The following is a 17730-nucleotide window of genomic DNA, read 5'->3' on the forward strand; positions in this document are numbered from 1 at the left end:
ACCCTAACCTTAACCATCACAACTAAATGCCTAACCTTAACCCTTACCCTCACCCTAACCATAACCTAATTCTAACCCTAATCCTACAACCAAGTCTTAACCCTCAAACAGCCCTTTAAACTTGTAGGGACCAGCATTTTGGGCCCACAAAGCTGTTGGGACTGGACTCCCGGTTTTTGGACCCCATGAATATAGTTAAACAAGCCCACACACACACACACACACACACACACACACACACACACACACACACACACACATACATATATAACCAGATAGGAGGTGACCTTGATTGTCTCAGTGCTATCAACCCAGAAGGCCTTCTCCTTCATAGTTTAGTCTTCAGTCAGATGCATAATGGAGCCTATTATGCAGCACAACGGATTTGCCTATCTTTTCCTCCCTCATAATGTCTCATCCTTACTGCTAATAGAGCTGACAAGGTCTTTTCACCTCACTAACTGATGTCACCTTACCCACAAAAGCAACAGCATCAGACCAGACTACAACAGAGTTTGCTTTGATGACAAATTCCCCGTGCTGCACAACATGTCTCCTTTAACACACCTAATAATCTTTGTTGACACAGAGTGCCTAGAAGGAGGTCAGAGTGTACTCTCAGGGAGGCCTTTGTGGTTAAGACTGTGAGGACAACGTGTTTATTTTCTAAACTACAAGAGGATGTGGTGAGCCGCAAGCACCACGAGCAATGTTCTGACTTAAGGGAAGCTGCTGTTCACCAACACTCAAAACACATGGTGTTGTAACTGCTGCAGGGGGGTACATGCAAACACATTACGAGCACACAGAGAAGTTTATCCTGAATGTTGATAGAAGTGGTTTGTAATTTATAGCATATGCACAGGGCTCTGCACTTGTTTTGATTGAGATGTAAATTATGACAATTGGTTGTTAAACAAAGGGAGGATTTGGATAGGGGTATGTGAGAGACTCTTACTTTGTACAATTACTGCTAATTCTGCATTTAAAAACCAGGCCTATGTTCAGATTCAGTTGGTGTTGCCCATTAGAGACCAATTTAAAGACATAAACCAAGGACCAGTATCCCAATATAATAGGCCTACAGTAAATATATCCTACTCCACACACATTGTATTAGGTTCCGCCTTGACCAAACTAACTTCTCAGTGAAGTCACACATTTCAACATCAGGAAGTGGAACGAGGACTGCTTTCTAATATATGGAATAAAGTAACTGAACTAGTCTGCATTCTGCAGCAGCACATACAGTAGGGTTAACTCATTGCTTCCACCACGGGCATAATTGCATGTCCCCTTTACTTAACTCTACCATGAGAGAGGGGGCGAGGGAAGGGGGCCTCGCGGTTCACTCGGTTCCACTCCGTTAATGCACGTCTATCTCACTTGACATACGCAGTTCCGACGCCCAGCACACCATTAAGATAATTAATGACAGAGAACAATTCTGTTGGCCAAAGACTGACATAGCAGCTAGTCTCGCATAGCCAGATCATGGATGTATTATAGAGACAGATCTATCTCCACAGCTCTAGAGAAAGGTCTGGAAGCACCCATTATTATTCTTATAGAGGTAGAAGAAAAAAACTTGCATTGGGCTCATGGGTGCATGTTTGGAAGGCGTAAAGCCCCGGATCTTGCAAGATAAATAGATAGTGGAGATACCGAAAGGGGAGGAGAATTCCGGCCAAAATAACAGGCCAATGGCAGGCTTTTATCGCTTCAATGCGACAGTCTACATTCGGTGAGTCCGACTTTTTTTTTCTTCTGGTGAGTCAGGCTCAAGGGGGTAAGCTTCTCCTCACAACGCGTACCTCCTATGGTGCCATTTTGATGCTAACAAGATAACACCCCCTCGTTAGCATCCCATTGACTGCCATTCATTTTGACGTCACTTTGACAGCGAATAACTTTACATCTGAAGTGTTTAAAGACTCTATTTGTCCATTGTTTATTTCTAAAGAAACACGACAACGTATAAAAGGCTCCATTACCTTGTATCTCACGTTATGGCTCCGTAGCAGACGTTTTTGTAAAAATAGGCTAACGATTGTATCATAACCACGGGACTTACTGTTGCATAATAGAGGAATTACCGTACAGGAGAAGCTCGCAGGTAGTTTGGTCTTACATTAGCTGTTTAAGTTTAATTACTAATGTTAACTAGCATTTTAGTTAGCAATAATTAGCCTGTGTCCATGTTATCTCCTTACATATACCTACGCTCTCCGTCTCTGCAATATTCGGATTGATTGAGATTTCTCTTGGCACTGCTACCAGAAGACTTACAACTTTCAGACAGGTTGCTCACGTCACATTTACGTCGTCTCTCTCAGTTGGAGGCTGCGCAGTAATGCTCGGCGCTCACCGGAAAAGTGCTTCTAATGGCCTTCACTGGTCTCCGTCCAGAGCAACGGGATCTGTTGGTCCATTCTATATACTGTCTATGGTCAGGCTACATAGCAGCAAACATCCGTTTCACAATTCTAACTCTTTAGTCATTATTAAGAAGTTCTTAAGTGTATTTTTTTGGTGTGTAATGTGGCGTCCATAGCATTAACGTTACATTGCTTAGCTTCTGTGCCGGTATTTCAAAACTTAGCTAGCACAGCTAACATTGACTCAGCTAGTGCTAGTCTTCACATTTTTAAAACCTTATTGATTAGCTAGCTAGCTAGCTTACCCGTAAACCATCACTGATTTTTTTGCTAAGGCTGAGTGGGCGTTTCCATTTGAAAACCCGGAAAAGCTAAATATATATAATATTAATTTCACCCACTCTCAACAAACCGTGGTCAAGTGGCTTTTTTATTTTGTTCTTTATACACATGACCCCCGTAGTGTTTAAACGGCTAAGCTAACATGTGGCTTTCTCAATACACTGAATGTCTGGTTTGCATGACAGTAATGTACAAAAGCAGGGTTCCACATTGTCTATGGCCTGAGGCCACCAAATATCCCTTGTAACGTTAGGTGGCAACCAAGTTTTATTAGGTCTCTCCTGAGAATGAGATTGCATGTGTCAGTGAGATTAACGTTAATTTACCTGTCTAAATAAAGGTTAAATCAGATTGTTTTAAAGTCAAGGTAACACTTCAGGCCCACTGTACTCGACTAATTTGTATAAAATTGTGCCCGCCCTGTTTTTATTTCATGCTGTCTTGTTTTTGTTTTATCTCAACTTTTCAGCATGACATACAGTAAGTACAAACATATTGAAATATAAACAATATAGAAAGAAGAAAAGCCACAAGCAAAGTAAGATTAAAAGAAAAAACATAAGTAAAGAGAGAGGGGAAAAAAAGAAGAAACGCGAGTACACTAATACATCCATGGAGTACACAGGAGCTAGCATCATTGAAAAACATTAAATGTGTTACAGACAACCATTGTTTTCAATAATTTTCGATATATAGCTAGGCCTATACTTCCATTTCTTTTACAAATATAGTAAATGTTGGTTTTTGGTTTGTGAATTTGCATTTGTGGATGTAAAACTTGCCAATGAGTACACGTAAATTAATAAAAGAGAAAGCATGTTAATTTTTGTTACTGTAATCAAAGCAGCCAAAAATAATATTTCTATAATAAAGAGTAAAATTTGCTAAAATGTTGGCAACTATAAAATTATAGATTTCTTCCACTGTGTGTAAATTCACAATACCAAAATACATGTGAGCATGTTTCAGGATGTAGTTGACAAAAATAACATCAATGTCACTCTTTAGTTTTTGTAAAAAATGTTTGTCGTGCATTAATCCAGAATTATATTAATTTCTAAATTACTGTAGGCAACTAAGTACCACTAAAACTACACACTTTCTGTTGCCAGCAGGTGGAGCTTTGTCCCACTTGCCCCTCCTAAGTCTATTACCGACACAACTATTATACTATTGAGAACATGCCACTCCCGTTGGTGAAGCCCATAATTGTAGTGGCTTGCTTAGTTTCAAGCAGATGTCTCTCTTCCACAAAGTTGAAATGAAAATCAAATCAAATAATTCCTTTCATTTCACTCGTACTGCCTCACTCATGATTCCTTATCTTTTTTCTGCCCTCACACTACTCCTCCCTACTCACCATTCTAACCCCCCCATTCTCTTCTCCTTCACCTAGGCTCTGGCAGCAAAGACAGACTGTGTTTGGCCTGCTGATCCTGCTTATCCTCCTCTCCATTGCCTACTGTATTGAAGGAACACACCAGAAGGTGATTGAATACTCTTATTATTTTTATTATTTTATAGTACATTATATCCATACTTTGGGTGCTGTGGAGTGTTTCCACCTCCGCCTTGTTAGGCTGACATGATTTATAAAGTCTGGGAAGGTCTTTTAAGAGAGGGTATAATTTAATCAGTTTTTCTCTGGTTGTTGCTTGCCTTATAATTACGGAATGCAGGTTGCAGTTTCCTACAGTTTTACCACCATAACAGTAAATGAAATACACATACTTGACGCTGCTGTAGCTACGGAAGTAGTGCGGCTGTCTATTCATTGAAGGGTTGCTGGTTTGATCCCTGGCTTCTCCTGTCCACAGGTTGAAGTGTCTTTTGGCAAAACACTGAAGCAGCAGCACCACTTTGTCCAAATAAGGTTGAAAAGTGCTGTTTAATGCAGTCCCTTTATTATTTATTCAGGCCCTGCATAGTGACATGCGTAATTAAATCTGATTATAGAGTATAGTGTCCCACATACTTAGTACAGAGCTTGGGATTTGCACAGCAGGAACGCCTATGAGGGGATATTTGCATTAACATCATCTCTGACAAGTGTGCCAACGTCACGTTAGTTTAATTATTAACTTCCCACAAAGCCCAGTTGTTCCTGCAAATTTCATATGTCCGCAGGGTGAACTACTGGAGCTGTGGCTGTAAACCACAGCAGCCTGAGCTGTAGATCTGAATAGAACCCTCCCCCTTTCTTTTCTTCCACCTTTGTGTTTTTTCTGACATGTGCTGTAGTATTTTGAAACCCACTGCCATAAAGCTTCCCCCCCCCCCCAATGTTCTACACAGAGACTCAGAAGTTGTGTAATCAGTTCTCAATAACCACACGTAACAATCGCCCATGGCTGGCACTGCACTTCCCAGCAAGAGAGAGGCAGTATGTGGTGTTTTTGTTTTGCTGTGTTTCCTGGGAAATGGAGTCTTCTGTCAGAGCCTCCCCCACTCCTCAATCCCCTCCCTTCTTCCCGTAATCTGCACACTCCATGCTTCCTCCTAAAAACCCGAGTGGTAGATGGAATGATAGAGAGAGAGAGAGAGAGAGAGAGAGAGAGAGAGAGAGAGAGAGAGAGAGAGAGAGAGAGAGAGAGAGAGAGAGAGAGAGAGAGAGAGAGAGAGAGAGAGCTATATCTCTATCTCTTGGCTTGCCTTACTTTATTAGTTGTGTAAGAGCTGGCTGCGACCAAAAAGAGTAATGGTGCTGTTCTGTCAGTGTGCTGAGCACTCCTACCCTACGGCTATGTCCTCTAAACTCAACAACAACCTTTGTCTCTAAAGGTCTCCCTCTCACTCTTTTCCTCTCCCTCTCTTTCTCTACCACTCACTAGCCCTCTCCCACCCTTTAAGTGCCCTCTAATTTGCACACTTTCACTCTCATACCTTCTCGGTCTCGGTCTCTGTCTCTGTCCCCCCCCCCCCTTACTTGTTTTCCTCACACTCTGCATGTGTCTCTGCCATGTGGTTGACCGTCCCTCTTTCTGGCCTCTGCAGTATGTGCGCTACATGGAGAAGAAGACGCTGTGGTGTGCCTACTGGGTCGGCCTGGGCATCCTCTCCTCGGTGGGTCTTGGTACCGGCCTACACACCTTCCTTCTTTACCTGGTAAGAAAGTGTTTTCTGTGACTCCACAAGTTGTGCACTTTCACAGTGCAGTCATTCACTTGCCAGTGCATGTTGATGTCAGAGCTGAAACTCGAACACAGTGGATGATGGAGGTGCAGTGACGCAGGTCTTAAAAGGCTGTGTTGATGCTGTTGTTGGGTTGTTGCGAAGGCTTTAATAAGAGCATTATTAAAAGCTTTTGGAGGCTCCTTATGTATTTGCACATGCATACGTGAGTTAATATGGGTTTGTGAGCACGTGCATTTCAGAGTGGGGCGGAGAAGAATAGACGCTGTGGTAGCTGCACTGTTTTGACAGGCAGTCTAGGAACAATCGCACTCACTGACCCCTCTGACTGAGTGCAGACGGGGATAAAAACACTCTCCCTCCCCCTCTCTGAGTTCTTTCTCTTTCCTTTCTCCCCGATCTCCTGCTCCCCACTGTGTCGCTCACTCTCACTTTCTCTTACACTCCCTTCCCTTACTCTCTTCTTTATGTCTCTCCTATGCGTACAGTCCCCCCTTTTACTCCTCCATTTCATTCTCCCTTCCACTTTCTTTCTGTTTTCCCCTCACTCTGTAACTCTGTGTTTTGAGTGTCAGGAGGTGTTGGGTCTCTTCTGCTGATCAGATCAGGGTCCCAAAACATCTGCTCATCTTCACTGCTCTGAGTCCGTCTGTCATCAGGGAGACCACTGTCACACTTGTATGCCATTCCCCAACTGGAAACTTTGAAGTGCGTGTCCTCCATTCTGCTGTTTTTAAATGCCAAACTCTGGCGCTCCCAAATGTAATTTGAGTTTTTTGCTACTCAACCTTAGTGGCCCAGCTCACTTTTTCAGAGTGTTCTCACGTAGGATGTCACCATCTAGTGAGCGTGGCTGCTACTGCAGCTTGTGGTGTCACTGGGTTCATGACAGAACTTGGTGCTCCTTGCTGGACCTGCTGTTGTGCATTTTCTTTTCTAGATTTTGACTGATATTGTTTTTTAAAAAGCCGATACTGTTGCAGATATTTTCAGATTTAATCTATTGATACAGGATGTTTTTGGGTGGATATTCAAATAAAAACATTTTCTTTTCTTCTTTTCTTTTTTATCTTTAGAATATGAATAATCTCACAGCATTCTGTGTTTCCAACCAAATTGACTTTTTGTAGGGTGAAAATGCTTCTGAAACTGCATTTAGACCATTACACTGTGCTATAAGCATTAAAACATTATAGCTTTTTTATTTTACAGACTGGCAGACCTTAACCTCTTGATGGCAGTCCAACTTGTCCACACTGAAATAAAAGATGAATAAAAATGTATTTAATTGGCTGATATTCTTTTCTTTTTTTTAATAAAAGTATAGCCTAATATTGGCCTTTGTATGAAGAACCATGTCTGATCTAGTACCTGATTCCTCTCTTTAACTCTGAGCTTAAACCACAAGTAAGAAGCACAACACTGACCTCAGAGAACACTTTTCTATAGATGCTTAAAGGGGCCATTGAGATTCTTAAGTGATTTAGGAGATACCTGGGTTCTGACAAATATTTCTGATTTCTGCCAATACATTATTTTTAAAGAATTTCTGTGGTGAGTACCAGCAGATGTGTCCTGTTTTGAGAAACTAGGACCGGGCCAGTGATTATAAGTGGGTCAAACAAGTTCAGAACACTTGATAAGATGTCCGTACAAGCTTACAAGTCTAACACTTGCAGCTTGACCTTTCTGACACTGTTTTCCTTCCTGTCTATGAGACTTAATAATATGCTAGAAATGAAAACTGAAGTGGGCCTCTGTGTTTACCAGCTCTTGACTTTGATTTACCCTCATGTTAACATTTGGTAGAACACCACAGTTACTCTGTAAGTGGTATACAAGTGCACCACTAGAGATATACATCAGCTCAGGGGAGAAGTGGCACAATGAACTTTTATTGCACAGCTTCTCATCCCATCCAACACTTTGATTGAATTTTCACGTCAGCAAACTTCCTGATTGTGAGGAGTCAATTTTACAGTGACTCGACTGGCCGAAAATTAACAATTTTGGTAAGTGTGTGTGTGTGTGTGTGTGTGTGTGTGTGTGTGTGTGTGTTTATATATTTAATTTGCTGTGCCGTACCTGAATATATATTTATTATTTATTTATTAAGTACATTTACACATATGAGGAATGTACAGCCCTGGATTACAATATAGTATTTTCGTATTCTAATCAAATCTACCATCATTATGCTCCGTTATTAAATATGGTGTGTAGAAATGAATACATTAATTAATTAAGCCATTGTATTATTATTTTTTCCAAAATTATTTCTAAATTGTCAGATGTTTGTAAAAACAGTCAGTAGAGGGTGCCAGTGGTTTTAAGATGAATCAGAAAAATCAGTGCAGACTAGTATTGGGACACTTTACATGTTTTATCATTATTGATACCAAGTTTCCATATTTGTATTCACATAAAGGCTACAGCTGAAGATTAATTAATGTCTTCCTGAAAAATGAACGTTGAAAAGACTAGGCAATATATAAGATTAATAAAGAGCATAATGAACCATAAAACTACTAACAAATACATTTCACTGTACTCCAGTTTTTGTAGTAATCTATTATGTTAGCAGTTCTTTGGCAATTTCCACCTCTTTGTAAGCTGTGAAAAGACGTAAATACTAGCAAGTCTAATAACCATCAAGGTCATCGGTAGTGCTTTTTCACATGAGATAACATGACTTCCCTTACCTTCCCAGTTGTCATCAATTGTCTGTCCCTTTCCTGACTCTTTTAAAGACTTAACTACTTGATTGAAGTTAATCTCTTCATTTCCCCCAGTTACAGTAAACGTGTGGTCACATTTTCCTCTGCCGACACAGTGTTGACTTCGTTGAACTGGGCACTGCTACATCCAAGGTTTCTGTTTAACCTCTGTGAAATTGATATGACAATCTTAGGTGTTTTGTTAGAAATAAATGACCACACATCACATATTAACAGCACACATCCTTAGTGCTTGGCGGGAAGCAGCAACCGTTATATTATAAGAGTACTGCAGAGCCACCAACAGAGGGCGGTGCAGAGCCAGTAACGTGCAAACCATCCCAGTCAATGAAACCAGAGCAGAAGTGGCAGCTCTCCTGTTCCCTGACATGGGCAATTGCTGACCTGTCTCACCTCTCTGTGTTTGCGTCCCGCTGAGACTGCGGGAGATCATTGTACACGGGCAGGACTGGTTATTGGAGAAAGATAAAACCCTGCAACTCAGGCGTAGAGAAGGAAAAAAAGCATGTTTCTTGGCACACCATCAAGTGTATTTTATCCAGCTGCTCTGAGGGAGGAGGTCGCGGGTGGGTGCTTATAATACAGACCATGAAAACAATAAAATCATGCAGGAGCACTGGAGAGATCTTATTTCGTCAGGGGCTGCGGAGGATAGGATCAGTACACGCACGTGTACACTAATGCACACAGAGTCCTGCACCTGCGCATGTCATAATGATTGTAAAGATTACTATTATGAGTGGGACCGGCTTTTATACCCACTTAGGTTTTTAAGTATTTGTTTTCTAGTGACAACTAGTGTCACTGCCCTCTGTAAATCCTCTTTTAACTGAGAAGGGGTTAGCGATGAGTGTGATTCTTGAAAGCTTGGGAATGCTGTAAATATTTTAGAAGAGAGCTCATCTGAGTCATCCACCATTAAATTACTTTCAGTAATGGCTGTTGCCATTAAGTCATTATGGGCAGCATGAAAATTGTTGTGTTCAACGTTAAATCAACAGCAACAAAGAATTAAAGTCATTATAATTGAAGCCGCGCATGTTACTGTTTACATAATAGCAACTAGGGTAGTGTTTTTTTTTTTAGCTTTGAGCTGTTTTTTGAGTGAGAGGTGTACATTTTGTGTCTTTCTGGGAGCAGCCTTTGGGTGAAAAAACAACAGCAAATCTTTTGGCATCACAAAAAATGTAACCATGTTTGTCATATTTATGTTTATGACTCATGATTTACAGTGCCTTGTCTTTCAAAAAATAAACCAGTCACTCATCTAAATAATAGCACATTCTGTAGTTTTCTATGTTCAGTTTCTTTTAGGATTGCTAAATTATAGGTTGCAGAGGAGGTTTGTGTAGAATATACAGATTTTCCCTAACAAACCCCCTAAAATTAAGTTTTGGCTGTTGGCAATTACCAGAAGCACAGCTTTAATTAGCCCCTCTCGCTGTAAGCGCTGAGCAGGTCTGAGAGTGTAGCTTCCACACACTGTCCCTGCATTGTTGTTACTATAACACTCACACACACAGACACACACAGACACACAGACACACAGACACACACACACACACACACACACACACACACACACACACTGCGGCCCAGGTCCTTAAAGTTGTCCCGCTCAGATGCCGTTATACAGTTAAGTGCAGTCTGCCCACACAATTACAGTCTGACAAGAACATGTGGGTGAGGGAAACTCGCCCACAGTATGGCATGGTATCGGACAAAGGACTTCACATAGACAGAAACCTAGTTGCTTTGTTTGGGTTGTGACTCACACTGTCCTGCTGGTCTGTATGACCTGGACTAACATTTCCACTACTCATAAGTGGTCACCTGACAAGTGTCGATTAGAGAGTTGTTTTGGAACTCAGAGCTGAGAAAGCTCCGGGTTGGCTCTTCAGAAAGTGTACTTCGCTGTACATGTTTTCTGTGTCAAATATGACTTGACATAGCAAAATCACTCCTCTGTTCACAAAGTGAGAATTGACACCTTGCATGCATGTTACCCGTAACACGAGTGACACATCAGGATCAAGTTCAGCCGTTCTTTGAAAAGCTGAAAAGCTACTCTTGACTCACCACCGGCTGGCAGTAACGGATCTCTCTCTTTAACTTCAACACCTCTTAAATTCGATTTGAAGCCATTCATTTTTAACTACATCTAGATAGTGTGTCAGAACTTTATCGCTTGGATTTGATCCTCCCACTACTGAACAGGCAGTATTACTTACTTATTAACGAACCATAAGATACGTTGGTTGGGAATTTTACATTGGTAAGTTATGGATCTGCAGCTGCTCGCGAGGGAATCTAATGTTGGGTTTAAATATAAAATACCCCAAAAGGGCTACTTTCACTTGGAAAAAAAAAAGAAGAGGGAAAAAAACAGCACAATTGCATCTATAATTTTTAAGTATGTAATATTATAATAATGTTATATATGTGTGTGTGTGTGTGTGTGTGTGTGTGTGTGTGTGTGTGTGTGTGTATATGTATATATATATATATATATATATATATATATATATATATATATAGATATATATCTATATGATATAGATATATATATAAATAATAATAAGTAATCTTATTATAATAATAATAATAATGAGATATATATATATAACATTATAATAATAAGTAATCTTATTCTAATAATAATAATAATAATAATAATGAGATATATATATATATCTCATTATTATAAGAATACTATTATATTAAATATATATAATTTGCTGTGTTGTACCTGAATATATATATATATATATATATATAACATTATCATAAGATTACTATTATATTAAATATATATATATATATATATATATATATATATATATATATATATATATATATATATATATATATTTAATTTGCTGTGCCGTACCTGAATATATATTTATTATTTTAATTATATTTATATTTGCCAAGTACGTTTACACATACGAGGAATGTATCCTCTGCATTTAACCCATCCTAGCTACTTAGGAGCAGCGGGCAGCCATAGTTCGGTACCCATATTAATAATATTAATATTTGCCAAGTAGTCTTCAAGTACATTTACACATATGAGGAATGTATCCTCTGCATTTAACCTATCCTAACTAATTAGGAGCCCTAGTCTGGCGCCCGGGGACCAACTCCAGATGTAATGTCTGTACCTACGTCTTTATTGTGGGAGGAAACTGGAGCTCGGGGATTGAACCCAGTACTCAGCAGTGCCTACTTGGTGTGAGCCACTCCAAGCTCCAACCTTCTTCCTCATACGGTTGGAGACATGGATCTGTTCAAATGTTTTTTGACTTACTCATCTTCACCAAACTCCTTCAAAATGAATACCAGAGAGATGTGTAAATGGGAGCTTTGGGTGGTTGTGCTGTTTCTAATCGCGTCTCAATCTTAATTGTCACACCTCAGCCATCAAAGGCATGTGTCTGTCTGACACACACACACACACACACACACACACACACACACACACACACACACACACACACACACACACACACACAGTCTACAGGAAGCTAATCCCGGGCCAAAGTGGGCTTAGTGTGTAGCCAGTCTGAAACGGCACCATCAACCCTGCCAGAACAAGCCTAACCTTACCAGAGCAAACCAGAGTGTCGCTGGCAGACTGCAGGTGTTTACCGTATTTAAAGCATTGTTGAAAGTCACCCAGTGTCACCCAGTGCTTTTCAGTTACCCATCACACCATCCCACACCCTCAAGTGGGTCTGTGTAGGTGTAGCTGCTTCAGCCTACTTTTTATCCTGATTCTATAGGGCCCAACATTTTGTTTTGCCGTTGTAGTTGACCAAATGAAACACACTCAAAAAAGGAATGTACACCCGTTGTACTTTGATGTAATTCATCCATTTTATCATCACAAAGATTTTTAAATAAAGATTTCCCATTATAATATGTTAAATGGTTCATTATTTTAGAAGTGGAGGATTAGAATGCAAATTTATAAAATGTTTATATGTTTAATAGTGACGCTTGCCACCCACCTCTGAACTGGCGTCAGTCCAGCGCTCTCTTACCTCCCTCAAAAATCCTGACCAGGGCTTCTACATTACAAACTAACCTCTAATGTTTGTCCTGCTTTGCCTCCAGCAGTTTCTCACTGTAAGAAGCGGTTAACAGGTTATGCTAGCCTAACCATGTCTAATGTGCTTCAATGGCCCTTGACAACCACACTGACCTGTTAATGACTGGACCATCCTGTGGTCGTGGTCACTAAGAACTGGTCAGTTTATGGTCACCCATTAATGTCTGGTTTGGGGCTTCAGAACAAACTACTGTACATTTGCCACCATAAACTAACAAGAGGAGTCCATGCCATGACTGGTATGGGCTGCATCTGCTAGGGTCTCAAGATTAAAAACAATTAATTAGGGATTATGTCATTTCATAAAACAAATGTCTTTGGTAATTTAAAGTGTAGCCCAATACACAACATTTAAATTGGGAGGATATGCAGGGACAAATATCAGTGTGTTAAAAAAGCTACAGAAAGCTCACACTTTGAATCTCTCAGGTGCCACTGCTTCCTAACGGAAATGTACTGTTTTATGTAATTTGATGTGACGCATGATGGAATTTTATCATGAGTGTATTCACTCTACTGCATCTGTTCCTGCGTAAAGAATAAACCAGTAGTTAAAAGCCCCTCCTTTCACAAGCTGCGTTGAAAGTCATCACACCTACACTGCTACATTATGCTATGAGCGTGTGTGTCTGCTGACCTAATGCAGATAACACTGTCACTGTGACACACACAGTCACACAAAAGAAAGTATTGTTTTATATATTGCATGTTTAACAATTAAAGACTATTATTCCAATTGCACTGGATCCAAAGGACCAAAGAAGGTGATAGACCATGTCCATGTCAGTAGCTCATCCCAGCAGCAGCTATTGGGCAAACTGCTTTCACTTCCTTCTTCAGTGGGCACAGTGACACAGACTTTGTTCATGCTGTGGCACTTAGAGGAAGCTCCTTTCCGCCCATGTGCTTTAGCAACTGCTGTGCTCGTAGCCAATCCCTGTCACATGTCTAGGATAGAGGTTAAAGCCCATGTTGCAGGTAAACCACCACTGTCGATTAATGGGTACATAAAGCACTCAAGATATGTATATCAGTTTAAAAGATTTCCGTCATATTTTGAGAGGCGTTCGTCACTCATCCCGCTCGTTATTTCCGGGTTAGCACTACGCCAATCAGATTGGAGTCCGACTGCCCGCCCTCCGACCCAGCAAGTCAGGTCGGCCAAAATTAAGGCCGACAGCTCCTCCGAGGGACGACGGCACGGAACACACCGAACAGAATTGAGTCACTGACCTCGCCAGGCTGTCCGACGGCCGATTATCGGGTTGGTGTGTCAGGGCCATTACTCATCTCTCGTTATTCGATCTCTCGTCACTCTCAAGCGGGCTTTGGTCTGTCGTCTCCCCAACTTGACGTGTGATACCCAACAACATGAAATACAATGGATAACAGTTTATTACCAACAAGCAAATTGCGCAAATCTGTTGGAAAATGAACCCTGCAACACGGACTTTAAGGAACAATTTACTACACATTAAAAGTAACTTGTCATCAATTCACCCTCATCATGGCAAACGCCTCAGAAGTTCACACAGAGTGGCACCTGTCTTTGTAGTGGACTTGTTTAAGCTTTAATATTTTGTAACAGGGCTGATAACAAACGTCTTCAGGGCCTTGTGTAGTTTTCAGAAGTTATGCAGTTATTCAGTGTTACTCACCAAAAAGCAAAATGGTTTAGCTAAGGCGCAGCCTTGTTCTTTACTGCCTTTTCTTGGCGCATTGCTACATATCTTGCCACGCCAACATTAACTGTTGAACGGCAGAATAGCATCAAACCCCATGGCAGGAATGCGTTTCACACAAGGGGGTAAGCTTCGCTTCAGAGCTCGAACCTCCTATGGCGCCATTTTGATGCTACCAAACGATCACCCGACGTTAGCATTCCATTGACTCCCATTCATTTTGACGTCACTTTGAAAGCGAATAACTTTACATCTGAAGCATTTAAAGACTCTATTTGTCCATTGTTTATTTCTAAAGAAACACGACAATGTATAAAAGGCTCCATTACCTTGTACCTCACGTTATGGCTCCATAGCAGACGTTTTTGTAAAAATAGGCTAACGATTGAGTCATAACCACGTGACTTACTGTCGCATAGTAGAGGAATTACCGTATAGTACAGGAGAAGCTCGCAAGCAGTTTGGACTTACATTAGCTGTTTAAGTTTAATTACTAATGTTAACTAGCATTTTAGTTAGCAATAATTAGCTTGTGTCCATGTTATCTCCTTACATATACCTACGCTCTCCGTCTCTGCAAGATTGGGAATGATTGAGATTTGTCTTGGCACAGCTACCAGAAGACTTACAACTTTCAGACGTCACATTTACGTCGTCTCTCTCAATTGGAGGCTGCGCAGTAACGCTCAGCGCTCACCGGAAAAGTGCTTCTAATATCCTTCACTGGTCTCCGTCCAGAGCAACGGGATCTGTTGGTCCATTTTATATACAGTCTATGGTTTCACGTCTCCTGTGGGCTTGAGCGCACACATGTGCGTCCTCCATGTGCTCCATAGCACTAATAGTGGTCAAACACTCAACAGTGTACTATTAACATAAGCTCCATTCAGATGGTACTAGCATTACAGGGGGAAGTAGGGAATAAAGTTTTAACCATCAGGAAACTACAGGATGTGGTTGGTAATAGACATGGACATTCCGCAGGACTGGCTACCAACATGAAGCTGACATTACAACAGCCCCTTAAATGGGCTATTGCTCTCCGGATGACATTTTTTTCCATCCTTATATTGGTTACCAAATAGGCCTATATGTTGGTGTTAACAAGTTCCTGTCATCAGATTAGCAAAAACATTTTTGATTTACTCTGCCCCCAGCCTGTGGAGGCTGGGGGCATTGAACCTGAGTGGACAATGTTCAAAGTTTCCATTGCTGAAGCTGCGGTGAGGAGCTGTGGTCTTAGGGTCTTAGGTGCCTCAAGGGGCGGTAACCCACGAACACCGTGGTGGACACCGGTGGTCAGGGAAGCCGTCCGATTGAAGAAGGAGTCTTTCCGGGATATGTTATCCCAGACGACTCCGGAGGCAGTTGCAAGGTACCGAAGGGCTCGAAGGGCTGCAGCCTCTGCCGTGAAAGAGGCAAAGCAGCGTGTGTGGGAGAAGTTCGGAGAAGACATGGAGAAGGACTTTCGGTCGGCACCAAGGTACTTCTGAAAACCGCTCGCCACCTCAGGAGGGGGGAAGCGGGGAACCATCCAAGCTGTGTACAGTAAGGATGGGACGCTGTTGACCTCAACTGAGGAGGTAATAGGGCGGTGGAAGGAGCACTTTGAGGAACTCCTAACCGACTAATACGCCCTCTATGGTAGAGGCAGAGCTGGAGGATGAGGGGGGATTGGCATCAATTTCCCCTGGTGGAGGTTGCTGAGGTAGTTAAACAACTCCACAGTGGCAAAGCCCCAGGAATTGATGAGATCCGTCCAGAAATGCTTAAAGCTCTGGGTGTGGAGGGGTTGTCTTGGCTGACACGCCTTCAACATTGCGTGGAAGTCTGGGACGGTGCCTAAGGAGTGGCAGACCGGGGTGGTGGTTCCCTTTTAAAAAAGGGGGGACCAGAGGGTGTGTGCCAATTACAGGGGTATCACACTTCTCAGCCTCCCGGTAAAGTCTACTCCAAGGTGCTGGAAAGGAGGGTTCGGGTCGATAGTCGAATCTCAGGTTGAAGAGGAACAATGCGGATTCCGCCCTGGTCGTGGAACAACGGACCAGATCTTTACTCTGCAAGGATCCTGGAGGGAGCCTGGGAGTATGCCCAACCAGTCTACATGTGTTTTGTGGATCTGGAGAAGGCGTATGACCGGGTGCCCCGGGAGATACTGTGGGAGGTGCTGCGGGAGTACAGGGTGAGGGGGTCCCTTCTCAGGGCCATCCACCCTGTACGACCAAAGCGAGAGCTGTGTCCGGGTTCTCAGCAGTAAGTCGGACTCGCTTTCAGGTGAGAGTTGGCCTCCGCCAGGGCTGCGCTTTGTCACCAATCCTGTTTGTAGTATTTATGGACAGGATATCGAGGCGTAGTCGGGGTGGAGAGGGGTTGCAGTTCGGTGGGCTGGGGATCTCATCGCTGCTTTTTTGCAGATGATGTGGTCCTGATGGCATCATCGGCCTGTGACCTTCAGCACTCACTGGATCGGTTCGCAGCCGAGTGTGAAGCGGCTGGGATGAGGATCAGCACCTCTAAATCGGAGGCCATGGTTCTCAGCAGGAAACCGATGGAGTGCCTTCTCCAGGTAGGGAATGAGTCCTTACCCCAAGTGAAGGAGTTCAAGTACCTTGGGGTCTTGTTCGCGAGTGAGGGGACAATGGAGCGGGAGATTGGTCGGAGAATCGGCACAGCAGGTGCGGTATTACATTCAATTTATCGCACCGTTAGACGTAAAAGAGAGCTGAGCCAGAAGGCAAAGCTCTCAATCTACCGGTCAGTTTTTGTTCCTACCTCACCTATGGTCATGAAGGCTGGGTCATGACCGAAAGAACAAGATCCAGGGTACAAGCGGCCGAAATGGGTTTCCTCAGGAGGCTAGCTGGCGTCTCCCTTAGAGATAGGGTGAGAAGCTCAGTTATCCGTGAGGAGCTCGGAGTAGAGCCGCTGCTCCTGAGGAAGGAAGGAGCCAGTTGAGGTGGTTCGGGCATCTGGTAAGGATGCCCCTGGGCGCCTCCCTAGGGAGGTGTTCCAGGCACGTCCAGCTGGGAGGAGGCCTCGGGGAGACCCAGGACTAGGTGGAGGGATTATATCTCTAACCTGGCCTGGGAACGCCGGGATCCCCCAGTCGGAGCTGGTTAATGTGGCCCGGGAAAGGGAAGTTTGGGGTCCCCTGCTGGAGCTGCTACCCCCGCGACCCGACCCCGGATAAGCGGATGAAGATGGATGGATGGATGGATTTTTGATTTCCTCCATTGTCACACAAAAGTAAATCTGAGCTGATTTAAAAAAAAAAAAAATGGATTAAAGTAGGGTGGTTTGAGGTGCAGGGTGGATTTCTGGTGTGGTGAAAGTTTATTGAGCTG

At 42.5% G+C, this 17730-nt stretch overlaps 1 protein-coding gene across 3 annotated transcripts in view; it reads left to right on the top strand.

Moving 5' to 3' along the window:
- The window catches only part of LOC144528298 (vacuole membrane protein 1-like), a 65400-nt gene that overhangs the window by 2988 nt on the left and 44682 nt on the right, over positions 1–17730 (top strand). For 2 of the 3 annotated variants that reach the window (XM_078266827.1, XM_078266826.1), the window contains 2 exons: positions 4117–4207; positions 5715–5825. In XM_078266827.1, the coding sequence (XP_078122953.1) occupies positions 4117–4207; positions 5715–5825 (202 nt within the window). Of the gene's footprint in view, positions 1–4116; positions 4208–5296; positions 5502–5714; positions 5826–17730 lie in introns of those variants that run through there. The other variant, XM_078266828.1, reaches the window with a different exon arrangement.

The sequence above is a fragment of the Sander vitreus genome, chromosome 13, assembly GCF_031162955.1.
Source record: "Sander vitreus isolate 19-12246 chromosome 13, sanVit1, whole genome shotgun sequence".
Lineage (NCBI taxonomy): Eukaryota > Metazoa > Chordata > Actinopteri > Perciformes > Percidae > Sander > Sander vitreus.